General features: G+C 36.8%; 1 protein-coding gene across 2 annotated transcripts in view; it reads left to right on the top strand.

The window, feature by feature from the left end:
* LOC150104419 (cyclin N-terminal domain-containing protein 1-like) overlaps nt 1-19,095 on the top strand; it is a 254,807-nt gene that overhangs the window by 225,508 nt on the left and 10,204 nt on the right. The window contains exon 7 of one of the 2 annotated variants that reach the window (XM_090397002.1): nt 10,898-10,994. The exons of the other annotated variant lie outside the window; for it this stretch is intronic. Coding sequence (XP_090253128.1) covers nt 10,898-10,994 — 97 coding nt within the window. The remainder of the gene's footprint in view (nt 1-10,897; nt 10,995-19,095) is intronic. 2 annotated transcript variants of the gene reach the window in all.

The following is a 19,095-nucleotide window of genomic DNA, read 5'->3' on the forward strand; positions in this document are numbered from 1 at the left end:
CAAGGTTATCCAAATGCACGGCACGAAAATTGGGAATTGGAAGTGAAGATGTTGTGACCTTGCAGGAGGATCTGAATAGCTTCACTCATTTGTCTGCTCAAGATTTCAATCCAGGATGTTTGTTGAAAGGATCATGGTCCTTAGGTGAAGTTAACACAGCTTGTATAGCCACAATGGGCTTGAAACCTAGCTACTCTTATATCATGAGAATTCTGGAGATTGGCAATTTTGAGACAAAATTTACTAATATAAGGGATGGAAACTGAGGCTGTGTAGCACGTGTCAGGAATCTGTTGTGGAGCAGGAATAGAGAGTAGTATTATTTGTGTCATTTTCTTAATGAAATTATAAAAATATCCATTGCTCACTAATTGGTTGGAGAAGAGAAGGTAATTCTTCTTTTGTTTTTTTGTCATTTCCTGTAATAGTGAGATCACCCTTTTTTTTATCATCTGTGTAATACCTAATTTTTGTGATATATAGTGTAATGAAGAGAAATGTAGCTAACGCCCTGTATGAGTGGACCTATGGAATACGCTAAGAGAGAGAGGCTTCCTTCTTTTTTTGAAATTAAAACATCTAGGAAAGGTAATTTTCATTCATTTTCAAGTTCTGAAGTGAATTTAATTTTAGGATGGCAGGAGTTAATAAGATGAAAGAAAATCATATAACTCATCCGCACTGTGTTTCCAGATTATAAATATGTCATCTACATATCTCTCCCAAAGTGACGGTTTTGGATTTGTAGATGTCAGAAAATCTTTTTCAAAGTTTTCCATGAATAAGTCAGCACATGGAGGAGATAGAGGGCTTCCCATTGCAAAGCCATTCAGTTTGTAGATTTTCCCAATTGATCAGAAATAATTTGAGTTGAGATAATGTCTAATTAGTTATTAGATGTCAGGAGGGAGCAGATCATCTACAAGTGTCTTAACTTCATCTACAGGAATATTTGTGAACAAAGATACAATATCTAGATTGGCTACAATGTTCATTGGTAGGATAGAAATTTCTCCTAGTTTTTCTACGGTAGTGTGAGTTTTTGATGAAGGAGTCTGTATGTCTGATATGCTCTTTTAGAAGGTTAGCCAGATGCGAGCTAATACCATCTATGATAGGCCAAACAGGAATATTAGTCTTGTGAACTTTGGGCATTTCATATAACTGTGGAGTTATGGGGTGCATAGATTTCAATCTTTTTTTAAGATCCGTAGCCACATAGTCATGGTGTGTAAATGGTTATTGGTTTCTTCATGGTTTGTCCAAGCAGGGTCATGATCTAATGACCCTGCAAAGAGTAAAAATGAAATTTTGGACATATAATCAGTTGGATTGATGATAACATTGAATTGCCTTTATAAGACTTAGGTACTATAATATCTTTGTTCTTTAAATTTGAAAGAGCTCTTTTTTTCCGAGGAATTGATGTTCTTTTCAGGAGGACAAGAAGAAGAAAGAAGGGTCACAGTCTTCAATCTAATGTCATTTGCAACCGGTTGAGGTAAAAAGTAAAGGGCCTTTTCTATGTTGCAAATAATATATATTTTAGGAATATGCTTTAGTGAGAGAGAGAGAGAGAGAGAGAGAGAGAGAGAACAAAGTTGAATCCTTTCTTGAAAATGCTAGCTTCTGCTGATGTCAAGTTATGATTAGAAATTTTAAATATTTTTTCATCTGGTAGGATAACTCTCGGGATGACAATTTCCTCATACATAGTGTTACATTTTTTGATCTGTCAGTTTTTGGAGGTTAGAAAAATGTTTTTATAAGTAGCACTTATCTAGTGGAGAAAAGTGTCTTCACTTTTCGCCACTAGCATATGTGGCAGAAATAGTCAGTTTAACTATCTTTATTATCACAACCTATTAAACCTGATGTCAGTTATCATTTGTCACATTCATTTTTTGGTAGAAAAATGCTACATACTCATCATAAATTTCGATGTTAACTGTTAGCAGTATATTATAACTTTAGTGTAATTTTTGTAGAATTTTAGTTTGGTAGTGATTGAGTATTGGGTATTTGCATTTCGTAGTTAATCAGCCTGAAACACTGTAAAAAGTGTGATACGTTTTTTCGATTGCACCTGAATTGAATTAAAGTCGGGGACTGGAAGTGAAGAATATCAAATGAAAGGCAAAAGACAGTGGTGGACATAACTTATACTTTAATGATATTGGTGCTGGCTTAACTGGAAATTTGCAGTTATTCACTGATGTTGCAAATTTGGAAAGTGCTATAAGAAGTAAAGCAGATGTTGTGACCTTGCAGGAGGATCTCAATAGCTTCACTCATTTGTCCACTCAAGCTATCAATGTAATGTCACAAAGTGCAAGATCTTGGAATGTGGTAGGCAAGGTTGAGATTCAAAGTATATATACAGTATATATATAATAACTATTATTATTGTTATTGTTACTATTGATACCAGACCTCCATTGGAAGGGAGTGACAAGATTCACAGTTCAAATTATAGGCTAAGCTGTACAAAGGCAGATAACAAAGATGTTGTCGGGACTGTACAATGTTAGTTATGAGGATTGGCTGAGGGATTGTGGATTGCAGAGTTTGGTGGATAGAAGAAGGAGGAGTGATATGATTGAGACTTTTAAACTGTTGAGAGGTGGTTACAGGGTTGACACTGGAGAGTTCTTTCGCTTGGTTGAACAGCAGGAAGGAGTCATGACAAGGGGCCATCCCTGGAAGTTACGGAAGGAAACTGTGAGAAAGAGGGTGAGGAGTGGTTTCTTTGCATGGAGGGTGGTTGAACCATGGAATGCATTGCCTGGTAGAGTGGTGAGAGCGAGAACGGTCAATGCATTTAAGGAGTGGTATGATAGACTTTGTGTTTCCTAGGAGGGACCTCCTTCGATGAGTCTCGATAGACTTGTGTTTTTTAGAAAGGACCTCCCATGATGAGTCTTTTGACTCCATGGAGGCCTGAATAATAATAATAATTTTTTTTTTTCACGTTTAAACATTTTATTATGTCTCAGATAAATGACATACATAGATACAGTAATAATTATAATACATTACAATTGTGAATAAAAGATGGTGGTGGTTTCATGGTTATGTTTCCATACTGGTCGCAAGCCAGGTGTTGATTTTACTGTTTGTTGGTACATGCTTGGTAGACTTCAACTGCTATTACAGTTTAACTTTTTTTTTTTTTTTTTTTTTTTTTTTTTTTTGCAAGTAGGGTTGGATTTAGACATGGTGTGTTTGTTTCTTTGTGTTCTTGCAGTGATGCTTTTTGAGAGGGGGGGGGTTGTCATAGGTTGTGGGGGGAGAGAAACAGAAATTGCTCTCATTTTCATTCTAGCTGTAATATTTATATAGCACCTGTTTCAGCTCTCTGTATGTTCCTAGGTTTCTGTCATTGAACGGCAGTTTGTTTATCATGTCAGGTACGTAGAAGTTTTGGGTGGCTTTGCCATTGTGATTGTTGTACTTATATGTTATGTAGTTTGTTGACTGTGGTCTTGTTATTTGATATGTTGTTCTGGTTACTCTATTGGTTGGGCTGTAGTAATATTTTAACATGACTGTGTAGTGGCATAAGTGTTTCACCTTAAATATTTTTTTGTTTTGTCCATGCTTCCTGCATAAGTGTGGGTTGTTCCCAGAATATCAGTTTTACCATTTTATCTTGCAACCATTGTAACATGTTAAGTCTGTAGTCTGCGCAGAATCCCTATGATGTGATTGCATATCTTAAAATGTTTTCACGTAATGCTTTATAGATTAGTATTTTTATGTGGGTTGGGGCAATGTCTTTTAATCTGTATAGTTTGCTTGCTATTATCCTAAGCTTGGTATGTAGGTAGTTTGTATGGCTATTCCAATTTGATCAGCATCGAAGTGAAGTCCGAGATAGCGTGTTGGTTTCAACTGTGTGATAGTTGTGGTTTTAGGTTCTGCGCTTTGTGTATAGGAGGATGAATGTTGGATAGTGAGATATTTAGTTTCTATGGGCAGGGTTTGGGGGTTTTTGAATATCATTAGCTTTGTTTTTCCATGGTTTATATATGCTGTTTTCGGTTAACCAGTTAGTGATTTGATTGATGTCGTGTTGCATAATTTTGTAAGCGATATTTGTGTTGTTGTGAATGGATACTATGGCCATGTCGTCTGCATACTGGAAGATTTTACTTTTTAGGGGAAGGTGGCTTATGTCGTGTGTGTATATGTTAAATAGAACGGGAGATAAGACAGCTCCTTGCGGAACTCCACAGGTTACATGTACCTCTTTGCTGTACACTGATCCTATACGTGTGGTGTGCTTTCTGTTTTTCATGTATGCTTTAAACCACTGGAGTAGACGACCTCCAATTTCGATATACGTTAGTTTCGTTAACATGGTTTTGTGTGTTAGTGTGTCAAATGCTTTTGTTAGGTCAATGAATACCACTAATGTTATTCTGTTTTTATCCAGTGCAGCGTTTATTAGGTCTGTGAAATCTTCCAGGAGTGTTGCTGTTCCTTTATTTTTTTTGAAAGCCACATTGTGTTTTGGGTATGATTTGAAATTTTTCAACGTATGTGGAGAGTTTGTGATGCACGATATGCTCCATGATTTGGTTGATTACAGACAACGTGGCGATGGGTCTGTAATTACTTATGTTTCTTTTTTCATGTTTGTGTATGGGTGTGATTAATGCAGTCTTTAGTGTTTCAGGTATGTGTCCAGTTTCGAAGATTTTATTTAACAGTTTTTGTATAACTGGAAGCAGGTTGGTTGAGTGTTTCTTGATGTCTTTTGGTCTGATTCCATCTATCCCCAGTCCTTTGTTAGGGTTAATTTGTTGAATTGCCAGTGACAATTCTTTTGTTACTGTGGGGAACCACATCAACTGGGTTGCTTGTGGACCTAGTGGAGAATGTTCGTTTGTGTGAGGAAAGGTTGTTTCTTGTAGTTTTTGCACAGAGTTCAAGAAGTGCTGATTAAAGTTGTTTGCCAACTGAGGGATTTGGGGTCGCAGGCAAAGCTGCGTTTTATTGTTTCTGAGGCAGTGGTTCTGTGTATATTGTCCAGCATTTCATTAATCAGGTGCCAGATTTCCTTTATGTCATTCTGAGCTGTTGTTAATTTGTTGCTGTAATAGTTTCTTTTTGCTGTTCTAATCTATGTTGTTAGGAGATTCCGTTTTCTTTTGTATTCAACTTTTAAAGCGATATTGTTCAGCGACTTCTTAAGTTGTTTCCATAGGGCATCTTTTCTTTGTATGTCTGTTATCCATGGATTTTGTTTCGTCTGGGGGCGTATTTTTATTTTTGTTAATGCTTTGTTATATATTTTGTTACATGCAAGTTTAAGATTATTTATATACAGCTTCAGCAGAGTCTAAAGATGCTATCTGCATCCAGTCTGTTTTTCTGACTTCATCGTTTACTGTTGTTTCGTTTAGAATGCTATAATGCTGTTTTCTAGTCTCATTGAGTTTTATAGGTTCTGGTTCAGTGTGTAACTGTAATGCTGTGAAATAATAGTCTGCCAATTTGCATGTTAAGACGGCTGCTGTGTGGCTGTTTGGAGGGGCCCTTATATTTATATGATCAATGCAGGACGAGGTTGTTGTATTTCCAACTATCTCTTCTCATGTATACGACTGTATGGATGGGGTTATGTTATATGCCGGTAAGAAGTCTAGGTATTGTTCTATGTTGTTATTTATGTTCCTAATGTACATATTCATGTCTCCTATTATTATCAAGTATTCTGAGAAAACATTATATGTTTTCTTCGTATTCTAATTTATAGTTTATTTCTGTTACTTCTAGTTTATGTTTGGTAAATATTATTATACCACTGCCTCGTTTTGTTTGTCTGCAGTGTTTGTGTTGTTGGAAGTGTCGCATTTAGTAGGTGGATGCCTCTTCGTTTGCCGTAGATACTTCAGTCAGTATTAAAATGTCTATGTTGTCTATATCTTCCTTCAGATAAGCTTGCAGGGTCAGCCAGTATTTTTGAATGCTTCTGATGTTGATGTGGAGAATAGATAGTCCTTTTTTGGGGATTGTCACTTGTCTCCATTCTGTTATTGATTTCAGAATGTGGCAGTTATCATGTTCCTGGGTGATTACGTCTGCTTGATGGTCTGCATTCATGTTGGTTGGTGTGCTGTTCCTTCTTTAAGAGTTGTCAATATTCCTTTCAATGTGGCAGCCTGTTGAGGTCTTCTATGGATTTTATTTTGATTGGTTTTGCATCTTGTGTCTTTCTAAGGAATATTTTACTATCTCTTATCCATATAAACTGGTAATTTTTTTCTGTTTTTACTTTCCTTGCTTGGTAGAATAGTTACTGATAATATGGCATTAAGTATTCGGACAAGTATATTGGGGTATTGTTGTGGTCTCCTTTCAGATCTCGACTATTTGTTTTTTAATCCTGCTAGCTTTTATAAGCGTAGTTTTTGAGGGATGTTGGTGAGTCGCACTACGATGGGAGAAGGACGGGAAATATTTTCGCTTTTCCTTTTTTGTGGTAACCAATGTACTGACTGGATGTCTTTTGATTCAATGGGAGAGCCAATTTTTTGGCTTAGTTGTATTACGGTGTCTCTTAGATGTTCCGTAGCAATTTCTGGGAGGCCATCTATGAGGAGATCATTTTTGTATTGCTGTTGGTTTAAGAGTTCGTACTGTTGCTTTAAAGAGTTTAGTTCTTGTCATAGTTCTGTGTCTCTTTAATTAAATTATGCTGTCTTTCCGTTAGCTTTTTAATGCAGTTTTTAATTTCTCTAAAAACATCTTCTACCGAGTTATTATTAAATTTAATAAATTGCTCATATTGGTTGAATTTTTCTGTAATTTGTGTGGTATGTTTTTGAAATAGTTCTCCAACAAAATCGATTAAACAGTCTTTTAGGTTTTGTAATCTATTTTCAAGTAATGCATTTAAAGTTGGCTCACCTGGGTTTCTGTTGTTGTTTTCTTTGTTTTAATTCCCTCTGCTGTTGGTAGCTGTTTACAGCCTGCGGTTGTTTTCTGCATTAGCTGTTTTCTGCCTGTGGTTGAAGGCGACATTCTTTTGTTGTCTCTGCAATGGGGACACTTCCACTCGTCACGATTCTTGTTTGATTTTCGCTGCCAAGTGGCCCCGGACAATCCTGAACATAGAAAATGCATGTTTCTCTGGCAGTTCCTACATGTTATGTGGTTTTCTTCCCCAGTTAAGTCTTCTTGGCATTTGTAGCACTTCATATTTCTTGTTTGACGATCTTGCTGAAATTTCTAATATGGCGACTTCCTTTGTTCTCTTCTCGCGTAGTTGACCAATGTATACTTCGAAATTTGAATACTTATAATTTACTTATTACTTAACAGATATTTACAGTTTTCACATTGATATGTTCATCTTGAAGAACAGAATTCACAGAATTCACTGATAGCCTTTAAATTTTAATTCACAAGAAAAAATCTGCTTTGCAACTTAAAATATGGGAGCATTGAAATAGCATGCTTGCAACTACTTGCTGCTAAAGTGTCCTCTTTAATAATAATAATAATAATAAAGTATTAGAGAGGTTAACTAGGACCAAAATCCAGAATGGGTTAATAACAGTGACATTCTCTTTGATAGACAGCATTTACTAAAGGAAGATCATGTTTTAATAATCTGCCTCTTTATCATAATAAAGTGCATTGGACAAGGGAAATATGTATACAGTGATACACATAGATTTTGAAAGGCTTTTGATAGATTATCACATGATAAGTTGATAGTTAAATTGAAACAAATGGGATTGGATAACAGATTAGTGCATCAAAAGGCAAGTAACTAATGTGTCAAGAAAACGTAAACAGTTATTAAATTTTTTTTTTTTACTGTGAAGTGGATTTTTATTATTATTATTATTATTATTCAGGCCTCCATGGAGTCAAAAGACTCATCGTGGAGTCAAAAGACTCATCGTGGGAGGTACTTTCTAAGAAACACAAGTCTATCAAGACTCATCGAAGGAGGTCCCTCCTAGGAAACACAAAGTCTATCATACCACTCCTTAAATGCATTGACCGTTCTCGCTCTCTCACCACTCTACCAGGCAATGCATTCCATGGTTCAACCACCCTCCATGCAAAGAAACCACTCCTCACCCTCTTTCTCACAATTTCCTTTCGTAACTTCCAGGGATGGTCCCTTGTCATGACTCCTTCCCACTGTTAAACCAAGCGAAAGAACTCCCCAGTGTCAACTCTGTAACCCCCTATCAACAGTTTAAAAGTCTCAATCACATTACCTCTCCTTCTTCTATCCACCAAACTCTGCAAACCACACTCCCTCAGCCGATCTTCATAACTAACATTGTACAGTCCTGACACTATCTTTGTTATCCGTCTTTGTACCCTTTCCACAGTTAATTTATCCCCTTCAAATCCTGGGGACCAGATCTGAGAACAATGTCTCTGCAGGGCAGTGTCCTTCTCATTATTGCAGCAATCCTCTGTGTTACCTTCACTACCTTTGCAATATGTCCCCTAAATTTCCAGTTTCTATCAATCATCAACCCCAGATCTCTTGTCTCCCCTACTTCCTCCAGTATAACTCCTCCCATAGAGTATGCAGCATCCCATCGATGTTTCCCAAACCTCAAGACCTTACATTTTGTTGCATTAAACTGATACTCCCATTCATTTGCCGATCTATCTAGCTTATTCAAATCCTCTTGCAGGTTTAGAGGCTGTAGAAGCTTATTCAAATCCTCTTGCTACCACATCTGCACTATTACTAATAACCCTTCCCAGCTTCCCATCATCTGCAAACAACTGAACATCCCCTTGCAATCCATGGACAATGTCATTGATATAAAGGTTAAACAATATAGGTTGCAGTACTGAACCCTGTGGAACCCCACTTGTAACCTTCTGCCTCTTTGATATTGCTCCCCATATACAACTCTCTGATACCTATCGGACAGCCAATCCTGAATCCAGTTAACCAATCTGACATCCAGACCCATTTTGTAACTTGAACATCAGCTTATCATCTGGCACCCTGTCGAATGCCTTTGCTAAGTCTAGGAAAATGGCAGTATATGCCTTTCCCTCATCTAATGCTCTTGTAACTTTATTATAAAAAGCTAGCATATTGCTAAAACAAGAGTGCCCCTTCACAAATCCATGTTAACTCTCACAGATAACATTACCCTCATCTGTCCAATGCTGTATACAGTCCCTCACTACTTTCTCCAAGATCTTATTAACTACTGATTTTGGGGGTGTTGACTGTTTAGGTAGGTGACAAAAGCATCCAAAGTGCATCTAATTTGCCATTTGGCCCCCATGGACAAAGTGTCTTGTCCATGGGGATATACAAAAAGAATCTAATAACTGTCCTTTTCTTGACACATTAGTCACTTGACTTTCAAATGGCTCACAATCACATCATCATCTAGCACAACAGTATTGTGTTTTAAAACATTTGCACACATTTTTTGCCATACCTTCTTGACCAATGGCTACAATTCCTACAAAATAGATATGTAAAATACTACATAGCCCTATTACTTCTCCCTCCTCTAATACACAGGAACACAACATTACTATTCTTATCTCTATGTCAGAGGTACATCAGAAAAAGATAACCAAAGTACTAATGAAACATGAACTTCACACCACATTCAAACCTCATGTTAAATTAGCACCTCTTATCTGCTCTCCTAATGATAAACTTCACCCTCTAGCATACCCTGGAGTGTATGAAGTTTCCTGTGACTTTGACTTCGCTTACTATGGGCAGACAAGAAGATCTGCTAATATCTTCTTTTTAACATAGGGAGTTGTGGGTGAGGAATGTTGCCAGAATGTGCTGTGAATACTAAGAGTGTGAATGAGTTTAAGATTCGGTATAATAGGTATGTTGCTTACTGCCTTGGAAACAAAAAAAAAGAAAAAATTACATTTTGCTACCATTATTATGATGAGTCAGGACTGGCAGACCACTCTTTGGACACCCCTTCACACAGGATTGGATGGAAGAAGACCGATGTGGTATTTAGAAGTTGTTACAGGTCAGAAAGATTATTTTTTGAGTCAGCCATGGCTATGAAGAATTCTCCTAGTCTGAACAAATATTGTTGAATTAATATGCCAAAAATTTGGGAAACTGTTATCTTAAGAGCAACTCCTACATAGCTATAATACTTTTTTTACAGCATTAGAGAGCACCAAGGAAGGGTGATCCTTCCCATAATGCATAGCATTATACATGTCTGCAAGGAGATGTGCTTTACATTATGGGATACATACTAAGGAAAGTGATGAGAACTTAGTCCACCTCTGCCACGAGTTGCCCCAGTCCTGAAGATACTTCAGGACTGAGGCAACTTTAATATTTGCTCCTTCCCTTCAGGCACAAACATTGTTTGCTTATGGATAATGGATTAAACTAAATATATAACTCATATCAAAAGGCTGGGACTATTAAGACTTTAGTACATCATGTCCATTCTTTATGCTCTTCAGATGAACTTTTACAGAAAGAATTATGACATATTAATTCCACTTTTTTATGTAATAGTTTTAAGGATTGTTTCATCAAAAATTTTTTTAATGTTATGGCATTAGTGAACACATAGCGAAAGTGTTAAAACCACTGTTGTTTTTGTTTCCTTCTGCCCTATAAGAAAAATCTCCACCTTTGTCACTTCTAAGGACAAGCTTCCACCTTTCAGCTATCCAGGCATCTTCCAGATTCTTTACTCTTGTGAGTGAGTCTAGAAACACTCTGATGGTAGTATAATAATAAATTTAGAGAACACTCATCATCTTTTGAAAGATGCTATTTGTTTCTGCTTGCATTTTATTTATTAATAATAAATTGCAATCCTGGTGTATAATAAATTGTGCATTTTTTAATATTTGTTAAAGTTATATATTTGTTTTCACTCAGTGAAGAATTGTCCTCTGTCAAAGCTGATTATCTTTTACTCACAGTGGCACTCATTGTAACTGCTTCACACTTTGTAATACCTCATCTTCAAAAAAAGGTTTGTTTGTTATTTTAAGATTTACTGCTTTTAATTTGCAAATTTTGCTTACTATACAAAAAGAACCACATTCAGAAAGTGTACAATATTTGATATAATATTTGAGTAATACCTACATACTTTATGGAAGTGAAAATTATTATTATTTTAATTTTTATTATTCCAGACCACCATGAATCATAAAAATCATCATGGAAGGTCTGCCTTTGACAAATACAAAGTCTATGATAAGATTCCTTAAACTTGTTTATTGTTTGCACTGTTACCACCCTCTCCATCAATGGATTTCATGTTCTTATTACTCTCCATGCAAAAAAAAAAAAAAAAAACTTATCCTCTTACTTATCACTATATCTTTTCACAACTACCAGGAATTGCCTCTTGCTTTTGCTCCTTCCCTTGATCTAACTGTACGAAAAATATCCCTGGTGTCAATATCTCTCAATAGCTTAAATGGCTCGATCACACTACCTCTTCAGCTTCTTTCCACCAAGTCTACAGATTACATGCCGCTATAATTTTTGTCATCAACATCTGACCCCTCTCTACAATTATTCCACTCACTCAGAATTTCAGTAATGAGATCTCAGAATGGTAATCCTGATAATTCTTGATCATAGCTTTTTAAAAAAAATCCAATTCTGTTACTTTGTTATCTCTGCTGAGCAACATGCTTCAGCAGTCCTCTTCATTGTCTTCACATCCTTTGCAATATGTCATCTCTCATTAAATTTTGATCTACCATCACTCCAAGATCCCTTGCTTCTTCTACTTCTTCCAGTATAACTCCACCAAAATATGAAACATTCCATTTGTGGATCCCAAAGGTCCTTGCATTTAGCTGTATTAAACTGATATCTCCATTCATTTTCCACCTTTTCTGGTTTTTCAAATCCTCCTAAAGAGCATAACCTCAGCACTTTTAGTAATAACCTACTAAATTTCACATCATCTGCAAACAACTGAATATCTCCCTGTATAAATGGGTGACAATGATACAAGTTGAACAGTACCAAACTTTAGGGAACTCCACTTGTAACTTTTCTACTCCCTTATTCTATTCCCCTATTCACAATTATGATATCTGTCCGAAAGCTAATTTCCAATCCAACAGCCTGATATCAGAACCTATATTAAATATCAATTTATCATGTGCCACCTATCACATGCCTCTGGAAAATCCAGGAAAATTACACTGTATGCTGTTCCTTCATCTGCTCTTGTTACTTTATCATAAAAGGCAATCAGATTATTAAAACAAGAATGCCCTTTAACAAATCTATGCTGGCCTTCATAAACACTTATCTCCCCAATTCTACACACCGAAATCTTAAAAACCACATGAGAAATACAAATCCATCTAAGGTTTCATACTTCTCTTCTACCATCACTCTTATGCAATTTCACTATTTTACTCTTCTTCCACTCTTTAAGAACTTGCCCTGTGGAAAGACTTTTATTAAACAGTTGAGTCATTGACATGATCAGATGTTTAGTATATTCCCTGAAAATATGTGGCAGAATCCTTTCTAATTTTACCAAGTTACAGACATCTAGATTGTTCGGTATTTGGAATACATCTTCTTCATTCACTTTTATGAGTGTGGTCTGAAAAGTTCTCAGCTTCAACCATACATGGCAACACTATATAGGGATACTAACAACACTAAATCAAGGGATAACCATTTTATCCCTTGTATCGTATCGTACAGTTATAAAATTCTTTGTAAAAGAAGATTTAACGCCAAAAGAAATTCATCCGAAGTTCATAAAAGTTTATTCTCCTTCATTTTCAACAATTAAGAAATGGGCTGCCGAGTTTAAACGTGGCCATACCAGCCTTGAAGATGATCCATATGAAGGATGTCCAAAAAGTGTAACACCACCAGAAATCATTGATCCAGTGCACAATATGGTATTGGATGACTGGTGAGTCAAAGTGTGTGAAATTGCTGAGACTACAGGCCCCTTTCAAAAGAACGTGGGGGATATATTTTGCATGAAGAATTGCAAATGAAAAAGCTTTGCACAAGATGGGTGCCATGCTTGCTCACAGCAGATCAAAAACACACTCACAAGAAAATCTCTGAACAGTGCTTAGAGCGTTTTAACAAGAATAAAACTGATGTTGTGTGTCGATTTATTACTATGCATGAGACTTGGATTCACCATTACACACCAGAATCCAAACAGCAGTCAAAGCAGTGGACAGAAACCGGTTGTTCAGCACCAAAGAAGACAAAGTCAATTCCATCAGCAGGAAAGGTCATGGTATCGTTGTTTGGAATGCTAAAGGCATTTTGTTTATTAATTATCTTGAAAAGGGTAAAACAATAACCGAGGAATATTATTTTGATCTTCTAACCAGACCAGATGAAAAAATTCGTGAGAAAAGACCCAGTTTGCAAAAGAAAAAAATCATCTTTGATCAGGACAATGCACCTGCCCAAAAAAGTGTTTTGGCAATGGGAAAATTAAGGGATCTGCACCATGAATTGCTGAAACATCCACCCTATTCCCCAGATTTGGCTCCACCTGACTTCTGTCTCTTCCCAAAACTAAAACTCTTCCTAGCTGGTCAGCTTTTGTCTTCGAATCAAGAGGTGATTGCAACTGTAGAGGGGTATTTTGCAGATCTTACTAAGAACCACTACAGGGATGGGATAATGGCACTGAGCATCACTGGAATGAATGTATTAAGCTTAAGAGAGATTATATTGAAAAATAAAAATAATTTTGAAATTATAAATTTGTTTTTTCATTGTTAGGCCGAGAACTTTTCAGACCACTCTTGTAATCCTTCACCCCTCCTTATCACTGTAGAAATAAAGCTTGCCAGGGACTTGGGAGTGTTGGTGGATAGGGAGATGAAGTTTAGGGGGCACATTGCGAAAGTAGCTAAATCAGCTCATCAACTCACTTGGTTGTTGAAAAATACCTTGACGAGCAGAGAAAAACAAGTTATTGTACCTCTGTACCGAGCCCTGATAAGACCTCATCTCGACTACTGTGCCCAGATTTGGTCACCTCGGTTCCTTCATGATGGGGAGGAGGTTGAGAGGATCCAGAGGCGAGTGACTAAGATGATAGCAGGTCTATGGAATGCACCATATGAGAACAGGTTGAAGATTTGTGGGTTGCAGAAACTAGTTGATAGGCGAAAAAGGGGAGATATGATTGAGACATTCAAATTGCTAAAAAGATTCTATAGGATTAATTCAGATGATATTTTTGAGATCAGGACTGGTGGTGGGAGAACTAGGGGACACCCATGGAAGCTGGGCAAGAGCGTGGTTAGCAGGGGTGTTAGAGCTGGGTTCTTTACTTTTAGAGTGGTAAATGAGCGGAATAAGCTGCCAGAGTCTGTTGTGGGTGCTATGACAGTGAGCGAGTTCAAGGCAAGGTATGATAGATACTGTGAGAATGTTGAACAGCTGTGTGAACATGATGTTTAGGGCCTCCCTCGATGAGTCTAAGGACTCCTGGAGTAGCCCGTGGTAATAATAATAATAATAATAATAAAAAAACAGGGTCAAACACCCTAATAAAAGTGATCATTGAATAGCACTATTACATCATCATCATCTGCATAGGTCACCCAACTACCATTTTCATTCAGCAAATTCACCAATCCATCCACAATCATTTCTCCTCCTACTGGCCACAGTGGGAGCAGAAATTATTGTGGATCAATTCTCCTTTTATTACAGTGCTAGTCTTCCTCTGATATTCTCAGTTTTCTCTCCTTACTATATTTTGTAGCTTGAGTCTTATACAACTGTTCTCCACCTCTGCTTTTATATGCCTTACATAAGCAATTTTTCATCTGCAATCCTGTTTTATTTCCATTTTATTTAACATAATTTTTCTTTTTCACTCAAGGTATCTAATTTGCATTTCTGCTAACGTGTTTTTTAATTGTCTCCCATATACTATTGGCCTCTCTTCTTCAAATTCTTACATCCATTGTACTGCCCAAAACTGGTTTCTAAGTCTGTTTGTTTTCACCTGCCTTATAATTACACATTAATTCCTTCCTCCTTGTTACTTTTTCATGCCCGTTTATCCTCCAAATCAAGACTACATAGTCACTCTCACCAGCTGAGGAAAAGTGTGATTTATTAGTCATATCAAATCGCATTTTTGAAAATTATGGAGACAACTACCGTGTTTGAATAAAAACTTTAGTTTAATATAACTAAAATCTACAATTCGACGTTTCGACCTTTATGTCAAGGTCATCTTCTGGAGCGTACAAATATACACAAGAAACAAGCTATACTACAATCAAACTGGGTCGTTAAAGACACTGACCAACCGCTACCACAATTGTTGGCCTGACCTCTGGTGAAAAAAAAAAAAAAAATACAAATTAAAAATAAAATTATATATCAATGCTAGAGTCCTATTATTTGTGTTGTCTATTATATACATATATTAACATCATTACATCATTCTAGCCAGTTGGAGTGGAATGGTTTCTAATACTAGCAGATTGGCTAGAGTCCTGACTTATGTTGAATCTTTCATATTAGGTTGGCTGAATGTGTGCCATCCAGATCCTCGGAATTTTCATACCATCTTTGTTATTGATATTTGAGTGGTTTATCAGGATTTCGCAGGATTCCTTAAATTTTCTTTCATACCAGGTTTTTGTGCGGTGTAAGGAGCAGGTGCTCTAAATACAGTAACTTAGCTTTGTTTTGTCTTCCACCGTTATGCGTTCGATTCCGACGGTACCAAAATATATTATATCGCGACAGCAACTAACTTCCAAAAAACAACCACTGAAGCACACTCGTATTCAGAGAAACAATTTAGCACTCAAAAACGTAGAAAAACGGGGAAAAAAGCGGACTATTCACCGATTAAAAATCACTTTCTTCTGCACAGCTCAAATTTAAGTTTTGTAGATCTGAAAAAGGCATATCACAAGGTGCCCAGAGAAAAGTTTTTCAGAATTCTACAATTATATGGACTAAATGGAACACTATACAGAGCAATGCATAATGTATATTTCAGTTGTAAGTCAGTAGTTAGAATTAAAGGAAATAAAGGATGATGGTTTGATATGAAATCAGGTTTTAGACAAAGATGCACATTATCTCCATTCTTATTCATCATCAGTATGGATCACATGTGAAGGAAAGTGGTATTAAACCTTATATCAAATATGGAGATGTTGATTTTCAGCTCTTTACTGTATGCAGATGATGTTGTACTTCTAAACACATCCAGTGCAAGTCTCCAGGATTCTCTACCCAAACTGAACAACAGCTGTAACAAATTTGGCATGAAAATAAGCAATAAAAAGATCAAAACTATGAAAACAGGCAAGAACATAGAAAACTTCACCTGCATTCTCAACGGTGAGCCTAGAGAACAAGTAAAATATTTCAGCTGTTTAGGCACAGTTTTTAGTGAGGATGGCAAGTTAAATCTGTAAATAGATAACAGAATAAGCAAAACTGGTATGGTGGGGAGCCAGATAAATAAATTTATGTAGAATAAGAGAGAGAAATTAGCTAAAACACTAAACCAGCAGTATACAAGACAGTGTTCACACCAGTTTTAAGTTATGGATCAGAGAGTACGGTTAGAAAAAAGGCATTTAATGAAAGACTAGAGACAACAGGAAGACATGGCATAGGGAGAGTGGATGTTGAAAGCAGCAGTGAATATGTGCATGAAGATGGAGTATATTGCGATGTGGATGGGGGAGTTCAGACTGAGCAGATATATGTGGTATGTGGTAATAAAGGTGATTGGGCAGGTGTGGTAGGGAAATCACAACCAACACATGATTTGGATAAGACTGGCTATAGACCTAAAAATAAACTGCTGTGTTTGTTTACAAATGCCAGAAGTATCAGAAATAAAGGGGATGAAATGGTTTCAGTGATTGAGATCATTTGCCCCAAAATCATAGGAATAAGTGAAACATGGTTGAGTGAAGATGATATTGTAAGGAATAGAAATGAAATGATACAGTATTTTTCATGAGGATAGAAAGGGCAAGAAGGGAGGGGAAGTGCTGCTGATGATAGCAGGGGAATTAAGGTGGTAGATATGAAAGGGGGAAATAGGGGCAATGGTTATGAGGCAATGTGGAGTAATGTGGAGATTGAGAGGAAGATATTTAGTTCAATGTTGCTATAGGCCTGGGAATGTGGAAGGTGGTGTTGAAGAAATGTATAAACAACTTGGATTAGTGAACAGAGGAAGGGTAATTGTTATGGGTGATTTTAATTATGGCGGTATAGATTGGAATGAAGAGATAGCATTTGGGAATCAGGAAAATGAATTTCTTGAGTTCTTGAGCGATAACTGTCTCAGGCAGCATATAAAGGAGGACATGCAAGGATTGAGAGTTCTAAATCTAATCATTTCATCAGGAGGATGTGATGGTGAGAGGTTTCACAATTTCCTCCACTTGGTGAATGTGATCATAAAGTAATCAACTGTGTTGTGGCTAGTCATATGCAGACTTTGTGAGGAAAATATATATGTGGAATTATAAGGTTAGTGATTATGACAAGCTTAGGAGACAGCTTGGAGCTATAACGTGGAATGAGAAATTGAGAGGTAAGGAAATAAATGCTGCATGGGAACTGACAAAGAAATACATAACAGCATCAATGTGTGAATGTATTCTGAAGGCCAAAAGGCTGAATAAGGTAGGTGTAAAATGGATGAATGTGGAGCTTAAGCATGAAATCTGGAAAAAGAAATTACTTGGGGAGGAAGTATACAAGATAAATAATGTTAATAATCAGTCACATGAAGAGTATAAAGAACAAGACAGGAGAGAAACAAAGTAAGGGAAACAAAAGTGCAGTATGAGCAGAAATCGGCAAACCAGTTAAAAACCTCGAGTTTTTTTAGATATGTGGCAAGTAGAAGGAAGAATGATCATGATAAGATGATGTTAATGGATGAAAGTGGTAGAAACAGTAACTGCTGCAGAAGACATTGTCGAGGTATTCAGTGATCAGTTTATAAGGGTGTTTCATCCTGATCAGAGTGGAATCATGAGTAACTTAATTGTGAGTCAGTAGGATGTATTTGAGGAAATAAATAAAATTGATGTCAGTAAGGGGATAGGATTTGATGACATATCACCACACATCTTAAGGGAATATACCAGGGAATTGGCAGTAACATTGGCATACTTGTTTAATAAAACTCTTACAACAGCACAGGTTCCATGGGAGTGGAAGGAAGGTAAAATTGTTCCACTGCATAAAGGTGGTGATAAGGCTGTAGCTTCAAATTATAGGCCAGTCTGTATATCTGGAGTTGTAGTGAAGGTACTGGAGAGAGATTGATGAGAAGTAGGATGTAGAAATGGGTTGATGACAGCAGTATTCTCTGTGGTTTTCAGCATGGGTTTGTTAAGGGGAGATCATGTTTCAGTAACTTATGTACTATAAAAAGTTGACAAGTACCTTGGATATGGGAGATGCATATAAAGTGTACTTAGATTTTGCAAAGGCTTTTGATAGACTGCATATGACAAGCTCTTATATAAATTGAAACAGATGGGATTGAATAACAGACGTCTGAGTTGGATCAGTGACTGACTGTCAGATAGGTATCAGAAAGTTGTATGTGGAGGTGCAGTATCCCGAAAGAGGAAGGTCACTAGTGGTGTGCCTCAAGGGACAGTTTTGGGGCCATTGTTGTTCAATATGTATGTTAATAATATTGGGATGGGTTTGACTAGTGATATTTAACTGTTTGCAGATGATGAAAGGCTGTGGAGAGCAGAGCAGGGTCTATTCAAGTCCTCTTGTAATGATTGCATGAATGAGAAGGTAAGTGGAACTGTCAATTCAATATTGTAAGGTGTAAGGTTTTGAGATTTGGTAAGCAATGATGGGATGCAAAGTATACACTTGGTGGGGAAACTTTAATGGAAAGAAACTTTATTGGAGATGAGAGATCTAGGAGTAAGGACCTGAAATTCAGGGGCACATTGCACAAGTTGTGAAGACATCACATCAGATAATGGCAATGATGCAGAGGACCATGACACACAGAAATAGAGAGGTTATGATACCATTGTATAAGGCCTTGATCAGGGCCTCATATGGATTAT

Source organism: Typopeltis vanoorti, chromosome 8 (assembly GCF_054136105.1).
Source record: "Typopeltis vanoorti isolate ZY-2024b chromosome 8, IOZ_Tvanoo_1.0, whole genome shotgun sequence".
Lineage (NCBI taxonomy): Eukaryota > Metazoa > Arthropoda > Arachnida > Uropygi > Thelyphonidae > Typopeltis > Typopeltis vanoorti.